The sequence below is a fragment of the Papilio machaon genome, chromosome 4 (genome assembly GCF_912999745.1).
Source record: "Papilio machaon chromosome 4, ilPapMach1.1, whole genome shotgun sequence".
In the NCBI taxonomy this organism is placed as follows: Eukaryota; Metazoa; Arthropoda; class Insecta; order Lepidoptera; family Papilionidae; genus Papilio; species Papilio machaon.
In genome coordinates this window covers 4,052,773-4,069,948 of record NC_059989.1, presented here as the reverse complement: position 1 = coordinate 4,069,948, position 17,176 = coordinate 4,052,773, and the positions used below count along the sequence as shown (strand labels likewise).

The window sequence follows — 17,176 nt, the reverse complement described above, 5'->3', positions numbered from 1 at the left end:
ATTTTTTTTAATTAACAATCAACGGATCAAGCATTTTGCTCTACTTATTAACTTAACTATATATATATAATATATAAAATAACGGGGCCATGAAGCCATTTAATAATGCAAAAAAATCCTTACGGATTTTTTGTTACATATATCTTACATAGATATTTTTACATAACAGTAAATAATTTATCCTAATGCTAACTTCAAGTACATATAACTAATTTAGGACGTATCGTATTTAAAATTGTTTCTTTGCATTTAAATGCAATAAGAATCAACATAGCCCAAATATGAATATTATAATTAACAAATAAGTCAAAGTTAGTAAATCATTATATTAATTAAATTAGAAAATCTCATCACAACTAAAATGTACTTTAATATCTATAAAACTAAGCTGAGATTTATTTGGTAAGATAATCTAACAATCGATTTATGTAAGGTTGTCGATAAACGCGAGGCAATAACGAGCTAAGCGGATGGTTTTTACGATTATAATTGGTATTTGTTTACTTAGTGTAAGTTTAACTTGAATACTGATTGCGTAAATAGATCTTCGTTCTAGTAGGTAGTCGGCTCCTCACTGATGCAACCCTCGTATAACTCGTAACACACTGAAAAAAGATAAGTAAATCTTTTCATCCTTTCTATAGAAATACCTAGAAAATAAAAATTATACTTGGACGATATGGATTACTATTCGGTACAGTCCTTATGATTTGTCTTCATCCATACATTTTTAGCTCTTTAATTAAGTGAATTTTTCATTACTTGTAACTTTTGTATAGTTATAGGTTCTTAAAAGGACACAGTAAATTATCTAAGATTTAAAAGATTTAAAAATAGATAAAGGTAAGAAATTCAGTAATTTAAATTATCTCGATGTTCGGTCAAATTAACGAATGTAGAATTACAATATAAATATTATCTTACCTAACTTCGCCAAATCGACACAATTGACTAGTGGAACCTCTGCGTTAGTGCAGTATTGGTGGCGGCGGTCGGGTGCGATTATTGCTCGACTTGGGGATGACTGGCGGCACCAGGTACGCCTTCTTAGTGGGCTTGGCTAGCGACTGCTTTCGTGACCGACCCAGCCAGGGTGGCGGCGGCCCTTCGCACCAGGCCGCCCGCGCCCACCCGTGTGGCTCGGCACCCAGGCGCGTGCACTCGCGCGCATAGGCCCGGTACGCCGCGCAGTGGCAGCGCTTGCCGGCGCAACTGCACGCATCCAGCACGCACGCCTCGCGATAATTGTGGGGGTTCACTTTGCCGCCGCAATCCGAAAACGCCTCGTATCGGTCGAAACCACGGCACAACCTCCGCGCCTTCACCAACTTAGACTGTGGGCAACGCAGATTCATACTCGGTCGCTCCGACGGACGCGAGCACGAGCGCCGCCCGCCCACTCGCCACGACGAACCGAAACGCCACGGATCGTTTAACTGTCTCCCGTCCCTCGTCCTCATATCGTCTCTCGCCATGGAATTGAAATTCCCACACAACCCGCACAGTTTATTTTTATACGCACTGGATACGGTCACCTCTAAAAATCCATCCCCGTCCCAGACGAGTTGCACTCCGATGTCAGATTTTAAAAGAACGGAACCGTTGCTTCGGATTATGTCGGCTACTTTTTTAATATTATGGGGTAGTGTCACTCTTTGACCGTTCACTTTGACGCGCATTTTGCGTCCCATATTTATTTTTGTGGCCCCAATACGCAACGTTGCCGTACGGGTCCATGAGGAATGTGAAGTATTTCTTGCGTCGTTCGATATCCTTATCGAGAAGGTGTGATTCGCGCAGTCCGATACTAACTGATATTTGCATGATCCTTGGAAGCTATAGAATTTTCCATCGAAAGTTTTATAGTGAGGATCACCGAAGACCGTGCATATACCGTCGATGTCCACACACTTAGGACAGCACTGTCCTGGAAGCTGCCGTAAGTTTTGGTCGGAAGGACATGACAGCGGCGGACATCTCTCCATGGCACATCTCGGCTCGCCACCGTGACATTCGCATGATTTGCACGCGTCCAATTGCCAAATTTCTCCATCCTGAAATTATAAAAAATAAAATTAACAATTTTCTGTATATTTTTAATCAAGTAGCAATTTAGTAGCTCCAAAGTTCTCTCTCTAAAAATAAGTCTTTGAAAATCTAATTGATGATAGGTTTTATTTTCAACGGCGATCTGGCGGAAACTAAAAAAATAATGTATACCTGATAGGTAACCCCGCCAACAACACAGGCAGCTTTGGCCTCTTCGATGTTTGGGCATTCAGGACAGCATTTTCCCGGGGCTGGGGGTAACGCGCGTGCACCGCATGTTAGGACCGGGCAAGTGTGCCGCGTGCACACCGTCGTGCCATTCATACACGTGCAGTCCGTGCACGGATCCACCTGAAACCGGCTTAGGTGCGCGTGGTACTCCTTGCCGAGTATGCAAGGCTTCGGTAACGAACTACCTAAACCTGTTGGGTTGTACATTAACATTAACATTTTCTGCTATCTTTTTAATAATGTAAATATATTTTTAAGGACAATTATGTCAAATAAAGCAACAAATGCTCATTTGTTACGTAAAAATTATCATTTGTATCTATATAAAACATAATATTATTTCTGTTTTGACCAGGATAATGAGAGGAATGACGATATGTTTCATACAGAGATTATGGTCTTAGAAACCAACGATTAGTCTATGTTAGCTTCAATCCGATTCCTCTTGGACATTTTTGTCATTTCATTCACTGTCCCCTCATTTAACATTAATAGATTGGCGAAACCTTCAGATTTTTATATATCGACGGAGGACAAATCACAGGTTTCCCTCCAAGTGTCTATTTACTTCCACAGAAGGTGCATTTGAAGACTCATGTTGAGATGACATACCAGGCAGAAATTTGTCGGACATGGGGTGTGTGCATCGTGGGCAGCACTCGCCGGGCGGCGTGTGCTGGTGTGCACGCGCGCAAGGTAGCACAGGGCAGGCACGCTTGGCACACGACAGAGCGCCATGTACGCAGCGGCACGACAAGCACGGCTCCTCCGGCACGCGCACGTCTCGACCCTCGCCTACACGCTGGCCGTTGATCACGCATTCTGTGGACATTAACAATTTATATGTTAATTTTAATTATTACACATACACATCTGCAACAGTAACTACCTTTAATAGTGGTCAGAGTAGAGACGTACAGAAAGAGAATATTGCCCTTCCAGCCTACTATTATTTGTTTCGTTATCGAAGCGATTATTACTGGAATTATTAAATGATTTCACAGTGCGTCGCCGTCGTCGTCAGAGCGTCGGTGGCTCAGGGGTTAAGCACTTGACTTGCAATCTGCAGGTCCTGGGTTCGAATCCCGCCATGTACCAATGTGTTTTTCGACTCTCGATTTACATATGTACATTTTATCCGACGTTCTTACGGTGAAGGAAAACATCGTGATGCAACCTGCACATATCTGAGAAGAAATTCAAAGATATGTGTGAAGTCAACCAGCCCGCACTGGGCCAGCGTGGTTGACTATGGCCTAGTCACCCCAAACTTGGGGTAGGCTCCGAGCCCCTCAGTGGGGACGTATAGTGAGCTGATGATGATGATGATGATGATGATATTAAATGACTGTGAATGCGGATGTAACTCATCATAAGTTGAAACAACAAGCTATGTTGTATATAATTGTATTTTCATAATAAGCATGCCTTTGATAATAAAGCGCTTTTTAGATTGCACAATACTAATCTGATTACGCCAACACAATGAGCATCAAAGTTCCGTTATAGGGAGTCGGTTATCAGTATTATCTAGTGACATAACGAGAAGTATATACATATATCGTCAACGCGCCACGCACTGTCCTCGGATAAACATTTCCTAATAGAAATGTGTGTAATAAATCCGAGTTAAATGTTTAAATAAATAAACTGCAAATATATTTTACTATTCCCGTTTTTATGATTTGTTTAAATAACCTTGTATCTTTGGAATTATGATTGTTTGTGTAACAGTTGTAACGGTTAAGAATGAAGCATATAAAACGTTTTATTTATTTATGATGCGGTGGATTGTTCGGTGATGTTGTTTAATAAAATATCATTAGGCACATTTCATTATCTGGCAAACGTTTGATTTGCTTATAATTTAGACCTGTGTTCAATATTTTTTAATCTAGATTTATTAAACACTATTAAAATCCGATTCAGTTGGTATTAAATTATAGCTTAATCACATTGAAATTTTTCTGAAAACAAGATCGAGAAAGAAGAATTTTCTGCAATTTCGTAAAAATTCACAGAACTGTCTTCTAATCGAAGATTCAAACTTAATAAATATCTATGTAACCTTAACATTTGACTTGCCAGTTCCGCTTCAAACGGACAATGAATACAATGAAAGAGGCGAATAAATCATCGTATCGCCATTTATTTAATCATATCATGTGTAAGATGTATAATTTATGGCTATTAAAGAAACATTTTATTGATACACATAGGTCAGAGGTTTAAAAAATGGTAGCGTCATTTGCATCACTATTAAAGTTATTGTGAAATCATTTTTTGATGCTTTATGGAATTCGTACATTTTAAAACCACCAGCTTTAGGATATGTTTAACACGGTCCAGAACTTTATGGCACTGCTCGCTTTTATTTTTATTTCCGTTTAAACTATTTTTTTTTCTCTGCTTTAAGACAAACAACTACAATTATTATTTCCGAAACGATGGTATTCAAGTGAGGTTTTATTTCCTCCAATTAGAAGGTTGAAGAATGCGATTTAAGGATGCAAAAACAGGAATGCGAGACTATTGTCTGGCGAAGCCCGGAATAGGCGGCGCTGTGACAAAGCACAAACCCCGTAAATTAGCGTGAGTGAACAATGAATCAATCAGAAGGTATAATAAGATTCAAACTTTATGACGCTCGAGGTTGCGAGAGTCCACAGAAGGTAGAAGATATCGTGCAGTCTTGAGCCCCTCCCCTGCAAGCCGTCCCGCCGATACTTAAAATAGTTTTTTCCCAGCGCGTAGCGCCTCGTGCGAAATTGCAAGCTGCCATAAAGTTTGGATAGCAGTATAAAGAATGACGCACGGCCGCACACGGCGCGCCCACCGCGGTGCCCGCCCTATCTCCAGGGAAACTAATTGTAAAAAATATACGACTCGTATCCCTATAGCCGCATCCAATAACCGCTTTAATTTATTTCTCTTCTCTTTAATTTGATTGTTATAGACGTTAAGAATGAAAATTCGTGGAATGATCCGTTCCGTGAACCTAACACGATTATTTGTGACAAGCGCCATCATATAATCGTCGACAAAGATTAAAAAATTAGGCAGATGATTTAACGTATATTATCGGGCGTAAAGTACACCAAAAATGTCATACTTATTTTGACAAATTTAACTATGAAGATGCGAAGGCGATTGTTGCAATATTCGTGCTAGCCCCACTGTTAATACAGCTCGTTAAAGCCGTATTAACAGTGGGGCTCGATGTGTTACACATTGGTTGAGTTGTTCTTAAATAATAAATGATATAGATTTATATTTCGAATCACAAATCAAAAAGAAACATAAATTACTGTTTAAGCTTTTAAATAATCAAAATTCATGTTAAAATTGAAAGATCGTGAAAAATATCTAAGCTATAATCTTACTTACTACAGCTTACTACAGCCTGTAGATTACTATAGCTCATTAGTCAATGCGACAATTCTTCTTCATCATTCTTAGTAACCCATTTCTATAATGTTTTATTTTATTTTTTAAAATTGGTAGACATTGTTCATGTCTTATTTGAAAGATATTAAAATTAGAGTACTTCGCAATGACTCGTTTATTTTAACGATTGTTTAAGTTCTACGACACAATAACACATTACAAAGCGTACGTAGGTATTTTCCTATCATCTACATCACAAATACAATGTTGCAATCACAATGAGCGCTTACGATGACAATGTTCTTGATTCGCAATCAAAAAGCTTTTATGATCGCTAGTTTGAAGTACTGAGAAGTGCGTTTGAATATAATGGAACTGGATGACATACAGCGTGTTCGTATGTGCACTGTATCGTTAAATAAGTTTCATTCAATATACAACGTTCAACATACGTGAAGTGGAAGAACAAATAGGGTTGCAACTTCATTTTAAATTAAAACCTCTAAAAGTTCTCAAAATTCAATTATAAATTATAAGAGGTAATGAATTGAGAATTGTTATTAGGTACAAGTTTTCTCATCTTCTGTAAGCTTTTATGTTACTTCTACATATAAAGTTATATAAAAAGATTAGTTATCTTTATATTTGTGTATGTCGACAGCCCTAAGAGGACCGCCGCAGTCGGCGCATAATTGTGACAATGAAGACAGTCAAGTGTCTGTCGTAAAACTACACAAGACCAACAAACTGAACAAAGCGCGCACTCCTTTTGTAGACAAACAATGAAGTATTCATCATCAGTCCGCGCGGAGCCGCCGCATTCTGCTGCGTCACCGAATAAACATTAACAAAAAAAAGTAAAACGTTCGTTATTTTTAATTTTAAACTATTTACAATGCATATTAAAAAGTTTGGACAACACATGCATATATTTTGCAACATACAATTTATTTTACCGAATTCGAGCGTCGCTCAACTTTCTGGTTTAGCTTTTTTTTAACATTTTGTAAATGTATTTTATATAAGCGCTATACTAAGAATATCATTAACATATATAGCATGTATTACTTAAATAATACTTATCTAGTCATATTATAAGCACATTCCAAATTATTTAAAAGAATGCCGACATATTCTTCCTACAGAGAATGGTTATATAAGTGTGCGCGGTATTCGCAGCACGTACGTGGCGTATATCACAGGCTAATTATTTCAATTTCTTAGGTTGTTGTCGCTGCCATGCCCGATAATAACGATGGCACAGAACACCTGGAGAATTCTGATGAGTCAGGTGACGGAGTCAAATTTTACCATTCCGTCATACATAAGATTTTCTTTCGTGGATTTAAAAAAGCGATAGCCGCATTTACATTCCGAACGCATTTTGGCTTTAAAGAGACGATTACGACCAACGAAATGATATGCATTATTCTCGGTCCTAATAAAAAAAGCCACTCGGACACTGATAAGAATTGAATCGTATAAAAAGCACATCGAAAAGAAGCAAAAAAATCTAATGCACCGTTGGGATGTTAAAACAAACAAACATAGGGCACACCTCATCGTTCCCGCAGCCGGGCCGACGTCGGCCGCTTTGAGCCGCACAAAAACCCACCCGCCTCAACCTTTTAAGTAGGTTGTTAACTTTTTGATTTATGGTCAATAATAGAGACGCAACGCCGTGGGAGACTTTCCGAACACCAAAGATATATAATTTTAATGAACCCCTGGAACATAATAATGCATCGGATTGTATTAAGACAGATATATTTTCTTTGCTTTTGCTGTTTTGTGCCTAAAGCTCAAAACGTTGGAACACGCAACATCGGTTCACCTGGGTGGTCAGTCAAAGGGAATTTCAAAACATGTAAGATATTTCAAATTGACGATATATCAAAAATTGACTTACCGTCTTATGTCATCGAAAATTTAAATGATTATATGCAAAATACGAAAATAAATATACGCCGGAAGACTTTCTTCTGTATTGCGAAATTAAATAGTCAATAAATTCCATGAACTACACAAATGTAACATGACTTTGACATTATTAAATTAATACAGCACCTGTAATATCGTATTGCGTATTACATTGTTACAAAAGAGTCTATTGTTCAGAGATTGGGTACTTTGAAATATTCATTGGTCTTAACTAGTGCCATTGTGAAGTACGCTGTGTTGGCGAATGGTGCACATACCGAGATCTCGTCTACACTCTCGTGTAAAAAGTTATGTACTAATTAGTTTTCATGTTTTTTTTAAAGTGTTTCCGATAGTATACGTCGTGGTCTCGTTCAAAAGCAATTCAATATTTTTTCCTTTCGCAGTTGAATTAATCATTCAACAAATAACCTGGTTTAACCGTAATTTTTTTACTGACTAGATCTACAATAATTAAAGAATGACAAACGAAATCGTTACATTAAGGCCAATAAAACGATCAAACGGAATGTAACTATGAATTTTTTACATCCACATCGAATGCTTATCCTCGAGATGCTATTATTCGATATTGAATTAATAAACTCGTTAAAGTACAAGAGCGGTGGTAAATTACAGGTCGGTCTTTGTTTTATTAAGTTCGCATGCCAGCTTTTGTTTGCTCTTATGTGGGATTGTGTCGGTTGTTGTTTTTTGGGCGCGCATGCGTCTGGGTGGGCGCGCGGCGAGACACGACTGCGCCGGCGCAGCAATTATAATGCTCCGAGATAAAGTGCTTTCGGTGGGAAGATGCACCGTGAAATACGACATTTTGATGTCTGTTTTATTTTTTGTACTGAAGTTCTGTAATTGAAATAAAGCTTGTAAATAAAGCAAAGTAATATTCTGAGACTTACTGCCGTACTCAAAGTCATTCATGATTACTTATCCGTTTCTTTATTGTTCATGTGCGGCAGTTTAAAAAACAAAAGATTATATTTTTTAAATGTTGACTTTGATATGCGTAGCAAAGGCCGAATTGATCTGTTTTTGTTACTTTACAAAATAAAAAAAACTTTACCATCACAGACAGGGCAATTGTAGTGTGTGTGCCGCTGCCGCCGGGGCCGGTCGCAGGGCACGTAGCATTCGGGCCGGGAGACGGTGACTACGCCGGCCTCGCAGCGAAGCAGTCTGCCGCCCTCAGCCCATTCGGTGTGCGAGACGCGCTCCGTGCCGTTGTACCAGCAGCCCTTGCAGCGTGCACAGCACCCTGCCCGCGGCAGCACTACCGCACACTCCTCCATCGACCCGCACTCCTCCTCGCCGCCTCCGCTGCGGCACTCCACGAACCCGTTCTACAATACAATATCAAAAAATAAAATACATTGCAATTATCTACAAGGTGATACAGTCTCTTGTCCACAGAGCAAAGAATTGGAGCAGTTTCCTGCGTCAGTGTTTCCAGTTATAATGTGCCTTGTAGAGAAAGCTAAAAGGAATTTACTAAGCTAGCACATACCAGCTTATGGCTACATCGCCACATATCATCAGGTGAGATTGCATCGTGCTCAAGTGCTATAGTTTATTTGTTATAAGAAGATGAAACAGACAAACTGACGGATACAGCCGCGCGATTTTCTCTCCTTCTTTTCTTATTAGACAAGTGAGGGGAAAATACAGGAGTAAAAATAGATTTCTGGAGTAAAAATTAATTATTAGAGTTCAAACTACCTACTTCCACGCTGTTTTCAGTAAAGCTAACAAAGCGACAAGTCGTAGTTAAATAATAATTTACTACCACGTGTTGTGAATAAACATTAGATGTCAATGTCCATGAATAGAATCATTTTATTGGGTCCACGTGCCGATAAAATTATAGGAAGTACTAACGTGTTACTACGTATTATAATATATTTGCCTTATTTGTTGCTACATCTATACAATTATTGCTTTCTGAACTACATCTTACTAATATTATAAATAGTAATATAAATACTGATATTATTAATGCAAATGTTTAGACGGATGGATGAATGGATGGACGTTTGTTTAAAGGTATCTCCGGAACGGCTCAACGGATCTCAACGAAATTTGGCACAGATGTAGAACATACTCTGGAAGAACATATAGGCTTATTGAGTTTTTTTAATTCCGCGCAGACGGAGTCACGGGCGACTGCTAATGTGTTATAACTGTCTTTTGACCTGTAAAAACGCATACCAGCAGACTGTTTTCGAAGGAAATTTGTAATGTCGTGAGCGAAACTGTCATAGTAAAATAATAAGAACATTTATTTAGTAATATCAAGGATTAGAAAATAAGATGATTTTACAACTGTGTATACGATAGATAAATTAAATTTTCAATACATATTTAGCTAAATCTGATACAAGGACATAAAGGCAAATTAATGAAAGAAAAATAAATCTTCAATTAACCCGAAAACAAATTGAATACGTTATAAGAAGTAAAAGTTACTTCAGATTTCAACGTTACTATTTTAGTATGAATAGATTTTTCCTATTTTATTTTTTCTCGTTTCATATTTATACAAACGTTACAATAACGGGTACGTTCAGAATTTGCAAATACAACGAATCAATAAAATTTAAATAATTACCTTAATGATAGGAAATTTCGGAGAGTCTAATGGTCATGTTTGTTATCGTTTCAACAAACCAGCTTTTGGAACAAACAAAACTTGATTGTGTCCAATTGAATATTATACTATGAAAAACTAATGCGAAAAATGTAACAAACATTGATGTCAATTTTAGATAGTTCAGAAACTTCCAGAAAAAAAAGTGTCACTATAAATTAATTATTATAAATATAAAGATAAATTGTTCAATTGTATCTTTCTTTTAACATTACAAGTTTGCGAAAAGTTGGAAAGCTTTGCTTTAAAGGTAAAACCAAAGTTTTAGTAATTGTTCTTATATAGTAAAAATTAATAATAAGTTAACTTTAGATTAAAATTATCGATTCCACATAATATACGATTATATGTTAACACGGAAACCATTATTTAATATTTATATTGGCGAGGAATTCAAGCGACTTATTAACATATAAGTTGGCAGACATGATCAATATTGGCGGCCAATATTGACACAAATCTGTAAACTTATCAAAACATTTTAACACCAAACATTGGGCCGTCCTAATTTGTATGTCTCCAGCCACGGCCAACGGTTGGTGACGGCATCAAGGTGCGTGCAAGACATGCCTTGGTTCAGACCTGATATACTTCCATACTGTTCAAGACTATTATTTGAAACAATCTGTTACAAATGACGTCATCACAGCACCGAACGCGTGGTTAGATATAAGCATAAATTATTAATTGTTAGATTCTTCGCATTTTTCTAACAGTAGATTAGCAAATTCAAAATAATAAGGAACAAAGCAGACTGCGAAAATGTACCTGATATAAAAAAATCACATAGACAGAACGGGCAGTCGGAGTGTAATAAATCGGCGAGGCCGCGCACGCACCGTGTTATGTTTAATGTGTTTCGATACATCGGCCAAATTTCAGGAGCGGCTCTTTGAACTAAGCCTCAAATAACGAAATATTTACGTTGTGAGCCGGATAAAAATAAACGGGCCGACCACAACCTGTCGACTGGCCATTACTTATTTTAATGTACCGGCCATAAAGCAGAACAGCCCACATAACTGCACTAGTTTAATAGGCCGATTCAATTAGGTTACAAACTATAATAAATACGTTATCGTACAGTTAACATGTCGAAATAACATTTAAAAAAACATTTATATTAGTGGTAATTGAGTTATGACTTTACTTTGTAAACATACACACAAAGTTTGAATGCTAGGACAGTTTTTGTACTTATATTAAGTATACAATGATCAATCAACTACAATATTAATTTATTATTGTATACTAATATTATATGGATTCCAAATTATCGCTTTCTTCAGTTAACGTAAATTAACGGTTTACTCCAGTTATTAAATATCTAAACTTTGAAATAAAATTAAAATTATTCAAAGCATTTAGTAAATAGAGTAAATTTAGTTATTTAATTTAGCTGTCATCCTCGCGGAATTAAATAACAAATAATAAATAGCCTATGTGTTCTTCCAGCCTATGTTCTACATAAGTGCCAAATTTCATCGAGATCCGTTGAGCCGTTTCGGAGATACCTTCGAACAAACATCCATCCATTCATCCAAACATTCGCATTTATAACATTAGTAAGTAAGAAATATGAAGTAAGACGTAAGATTAGTAAATATGACACAAGAAGTACAATCACAACAATTTCAACAATGTTAGATCCCACAACAACAATATTTGTTGCACGAATGGACCGGATCTACCGGTGAAATACCACGACCACACAGAAGACAGGCGTGAAATGGATACAATTCTGCGTTTCGTCCGAAGAGTGTGATTTCCGAAGGCCTAATTTTAAGACCGGTTCCCTTCCCACCCTTTTCTTATGAGGAAATGATGGGAAGGGGATGTAGATTTGGCGGAGTAGGGAACGCATAAGGAGGGAAACATAATCTGTCTGTGCGTCCCCTCTTCCGTTGATTAAAGGTAGGCAACGTATCTTCAAGTGGGCAGCAGTCGCTTCACTATTTCGGTGAATTCAGGTGGCCGTTTGTTCGTTTGCCACGATAAAATATAAAAAACAATTTTTTGCTAGAACATGAACAAACATTTACAATAGAAGAGGCTCTTCGAACGTGAAAAATTAAAGTAAATTTGTACAGCAATCAATATTTTTGCGAACGGAACGCAAATTTAACGATATACCGAATGTTTTCTTTACCATACCGACAATCATAGTGGAGATGTTTGCAGCATTCGTCGAATTTTGGTTTGGCACAAGTTGTATACGAAGTGCGAGCGCCAGACCGTCTGGTACCGCATTCCGGTGCTAAATATAGAAACCGTGCAAGACGTAGTCTCTTGAGCTAGGTTCAGGCAAAACCCAATAGATCTGATATACTTTTTAGAATCACACTTGTCATCTGTGAAATAATGGATATGTGACAAATACTTTCTACTGCTGAAAACAACAGTAAAAATGTTATCGTTATCTCAGTTTTCTCATGGATACTACTCATGGATATTAACATGGATAATACGAGTATGTTGCATTAACTGTGGAAACCCATAGTACTATTTTATCATTCAGCTTGCTACGCCTTTTGAACTACAAGTTGTACTTGTTACTGCAATAGAATCTAAAAAGTTTTTTAGTAAAACCTTTCCTTCACGACAGACACCAGCAACTACACTTGAAAAGAGAATATTGATAGTCCCATTTAATGTTAATATAATTTATACAAAATGCTCATCACGAACGTTACCAAATTTGGCTATGTTCCCAGATTAGGAGCGACCTAAATCCAGTACCATTGTAGATTATTCCAGGATCGTGATGTAATCTACGGCTAAATCACGAGATAGCAATATCTTTGGCCGATACAAACGTGTTAGTGGGTTATTAATACAAGCGATGGTTAATCTCATTAGGATTGTCTTCTACGCCCATGCTACGCGTCTCTACGTCACTACGAACCTTGATAAAATTGCACCATACATTGGGAAGATTTATTCGTTCTGTTATATAACACACCACCGTATTAGTTCCGGCTGAACATTCCCCCGTCATTATGTAGTATACCGAGAATACCTATTTGATCTCGATTCACAATACAACCGAATTTGAAAACAAAATAATCTCATCCATTGAAATAGTCAAGTATTTTTATCTTATTTTAACTGTCTACTAATTTTTGACACTAGTATTTGCCCGTGACTTCGTCCGCGCGGAATAGAAAAGAAATTTGGACTAATATTCCAACTTCAAACAAACCAGACAGCTTCATATTATCTGGTATTCCAGCATGAATCTCCTAATTGGCTACTGACCGCTAGTTTCATTGCTTGTTTTCCTTATCAATTTAATCTTTGAGTAGTCCTCGGACATACATCAGTATTATAGTAAATAATGGTGTGTTTGGGCAACCGTCATGCCACTTCCCGTGCTGATAATACGGACACGGAATATCCTCGACGTTTCCTGCTTGCGCAATCCTCCCAGCTGTATCCATCTTTGACGAAACCAAATACAAACTAGTTAACACGAATAACTAAAGAAAATTATTTAATTTAAATCATCACCAGCAAAGTCAAAATTATGTCAGAAGTTGAAATAAACAAAACAATAGCATAGTACTAACCTGAAAGAGTCAAATTTTAAAGGCACAAAACTACCGTAGTGTAATAAACATCCTTAGGAAGTTGGAACAAATCTACCGGTACTGGTTTAACTAGAAATAACAAGCACATTTAGACAACAGTGGTAAAAACCAGCAAAATAACATCTGTTGCACGAATTATTTGGCTTGCCCGGTACAATACCGCTACCGCACAGAAGAAAGCCACCATATGGATGTAATTCCGGATTTCGTCCGAGGAGTGTGTTGCCGAAGGCCTAATTTTTGTCTTCGTTCCCTTTCCCCTCCCATTTCTTATAAGGAAAGAATGGGAAAGGAAAGTGGATTTGACATAGGAAACGCACAGAATGAGAATATTTCCCCTTTCTATGAGTCCCCCTCCTCAGTCGATTAAAGGTAGGCAACGCATCTGCAATTGCGAATGTCTAAGGGCGGCGGTCGCTTCACTATTTTAGCGAATCCAGGTGGCCGCTTGTTCATCTGTCACCTAATATTACATATATAAAAAAATGGAAAATCTCAAATATTCCATTTCATAATCATAGAATAATTTTTCCATGTAAAAAGGATGCGACATAACATGTTATATTTCTGATAACAGCTAAATGATAGCGATTAAAATAATAGAAAATTAATTATGACAATAACATGTAATGCGTATATACGCATTAAAGAGATAATGTACGGCGAATAAGTTTTTATAACAATTTCCTCGGAGAATATTACTGATTATCTTACTAATATTATAAATGCGAATGTATATATGTATCTCCAGGACGGCTGCAAGAATCTCGCTGAAATTTGGCATAGACGTAGAACATACCCTGGAAGAAGTACATAGGCTACTAATAAAGTTTTTTTTTTATTACACGCGGAGCTAATTATTATATTTAAAGTACGATCGTCTCGTCTGTATGTCTGATAAAATCGCGACAGGATCACTAACAAACTAAACGTTTCAAGTAAAATTATATTATTGTAGTTTTGGTGATAAAAAATACACTGTACATAAATAGTATTCTGTTAAAGTCTTTTGATTCAAGAAACTAGTTACCAAGGATACAAGGAGGATGGTACCTTACATAATCTCAAAAATTGTCACATTTTATCATTTTTATTATCCTGAGTACGCTCTTCGAGTCAATAATTGAACTTTATACGACTCATTCTTCGATAAAATATTGTTTGCCATTTTAATCGCGTCTGTTGAAATGGAATTTATTTTTAAAACGTACTTATCTCATACTTTGCATAATAAAGTTGCGCACAGACTGCGAGGGGACGAGGCGTATCGCTTCTACCTGCTCTATGAGGATACTCTGAATGTTCAAACCTACACATGGATACTCCAAGACATAAAATGTTACACTAAATTCGTCATTTAATTTAACCTTACATTATTATCCTTTGAATAAAACCAATAATTTTCTTTTAGTATCAAAATGTCATTAACTATTTTTAAGATATCACAGATTCAGTTTATCAAATTATCAAAATTAAATACAAAAGTTTTTATTATGACTGTATTTAAACATACCAGATTATGCATAAATAACGCATAATTAAATAACGTTTATGTTAGTTTGTGAAAATACAGCTAAGAAAATCAGAACATTGTGTCAATATTATCTTTCGGTATTTTGTTAGCACAGCTATCCTTGGAAATCTATGTTGGAATTTTATCAAAAAAACAGACAGAGAATAAACGGATTCTCAATCAACATTCTTTGTTAATTACATAACGTAACGTGTTAAAAAATAAATCTATAATGATGAACTGACAACTCTATTAGTGCCTTATAGTGAAAATAATTAAAAGAATTAAAAGCTGTAATACTTTTTAAGACAATTATTCAATGATTCGCATGTTTCAAATTTTCTCCAGGATCGGAGCAACAATCATTAGAAAAAGACTTTTATTCCTCAATTTCATGTGTACATAAATGTTCTTAGAAAGTTTACTATTTACTATTTTTAGTATTTAGCTCTGTAACTATGTAAAAATCACAACTAGTAGTACTGTCTTGTTCACTCTCGCCGGTTACTATCTAAACGAGGCATCGCGAAGCCAACTGGACTACGCAAGCTTTCGCAAGTCACTCGGTCGTAAATCAAGTTTGCGCATCGGAATTTAACGTCTAAGCGAGGTCGTTTGTTCAGTTTTTTTTTTTAAATAAATTTGCCACAAATAGAGACATGTTTCTCAAATTACAAGAATGTGGCACGTGTTACATTATAACTAATATTATTGGGCAATGTTCTGACAAGACCTTCTGAGGGTAAAGCCACCCTGGATATGTCAGCGCTGGAATCTGCCAATAAACTATTTGAACTAAAAGAAATTATCATACCCGGGATTAAAATTAAAATAGAAATTGGAATATTCTTCTGGTACAGCGACGCTAATTACATGTACGTACTCGTACGAGTACTCTTAAAATAAGCGGATATTATTAGATCGGGTGTACTCACACTGTTGGTATAAAAAGAGAGAGTGTTTTAATTTTATTCGCTCCGTATAATGTGAAGACGTTTAACCGTGAAATTCCACTGTAGTGACACTTGTATTGTCAAATATTGTTGTCTCTGTTTTTCCAAAGAGGAAAGAAAGAAGAGGTTGAACATATTTTTATACAAGTCGCTTCGTAAGATTTATTCTTTGTAATTATATCTAGTCTTGCAAATTGTATAGATTGGGGACGCAAGGCCGACTGTGGGCAGATGGCCGTTGCGATGCGCCTTCGCTTCTACACATTTTTTATTCCACGCCTCATCCGTTATTAACATAGCTTATTACACCTTACTTGTCATGCATACCTGGTATTTTTTAGTACACGAATAAAATACAAATTATAAATGCAAAATAATCGTCGACAGCTCTTTCAGACATTCATTTCTTTTTATTTATCAATCGAATATAATGCGGATGTTTAAAAATGTAGTAAAAATTAAAAATGTCAAGTTTTGTTATTTACTATTACGATCAAGATAAAAAGAAATGCCAGTCGCTACTTAAGTACTGAACCATATAAGGCGTTAAAAGACGATTTTACTTAAACTCGAGGTTTTAAGAAATATGTAGTTGTTATACAAAAAAAGTTGTTATACGAGTAGTTATGTAAAAAGGCATTATTAAAGCCACCGATGGTTATACAAAATAAGAAACGTTACATTTCTTTTTATACAATGGTGACTATGTAACAAAGTGATAACACTGTCGACCCACAAGGTTGGATTGAAGCCAGTCACGTTTATTTCCATTTCTGTATTTTTATGTGCGAAATTTCGTTATAAATTATTTTTAGTGAAAAATATTTATCCGGATGTTGCTAAAGAATAATGCTCTCGTAGCAAAAAGTCA

At 36.5% G+C, this 17,176-nt stretch overlaps 1 protein-coding gene across 1 annotated transcript in view; it reads right to left on the bottom strand.

Annotated features, from left to right (window-relative positions):
- Positions 1–372: 372 nt before the first annotated feature.
- The window catches only part of LOC106718375 (BMP-binding endothelial regulator protein), a 48,235-nt gene continuing 31,431 nt past the window's right edge, over positions 373–17,176 (bottom strand). Inside the window, exons 4-8 of the mRNA XM_045686753.1 lie at positions 8,669–8,945; positions 2,893–3,102; positions 2,221–2,471; positions 925–2,054; positions 373–605 (exon numbers count right to left, since the gene is read on the bottom strand). Of these exons, the coding sequence (XP_045542709.1) occupies positions 969–2,054; positions 2,221–2,471; positions 2,893–3,102; positions 8,669–8,945 (1,824 nt within the window). The 3' untranslated portion in view covers positions 373–605; positions 925–968. The remainder of the gene's footprint in view (positions 606–924; positions 2,055–2,220; positions 2,472–2,892; positions 3,103–8,668; positions 8,946–17,176) is intronic.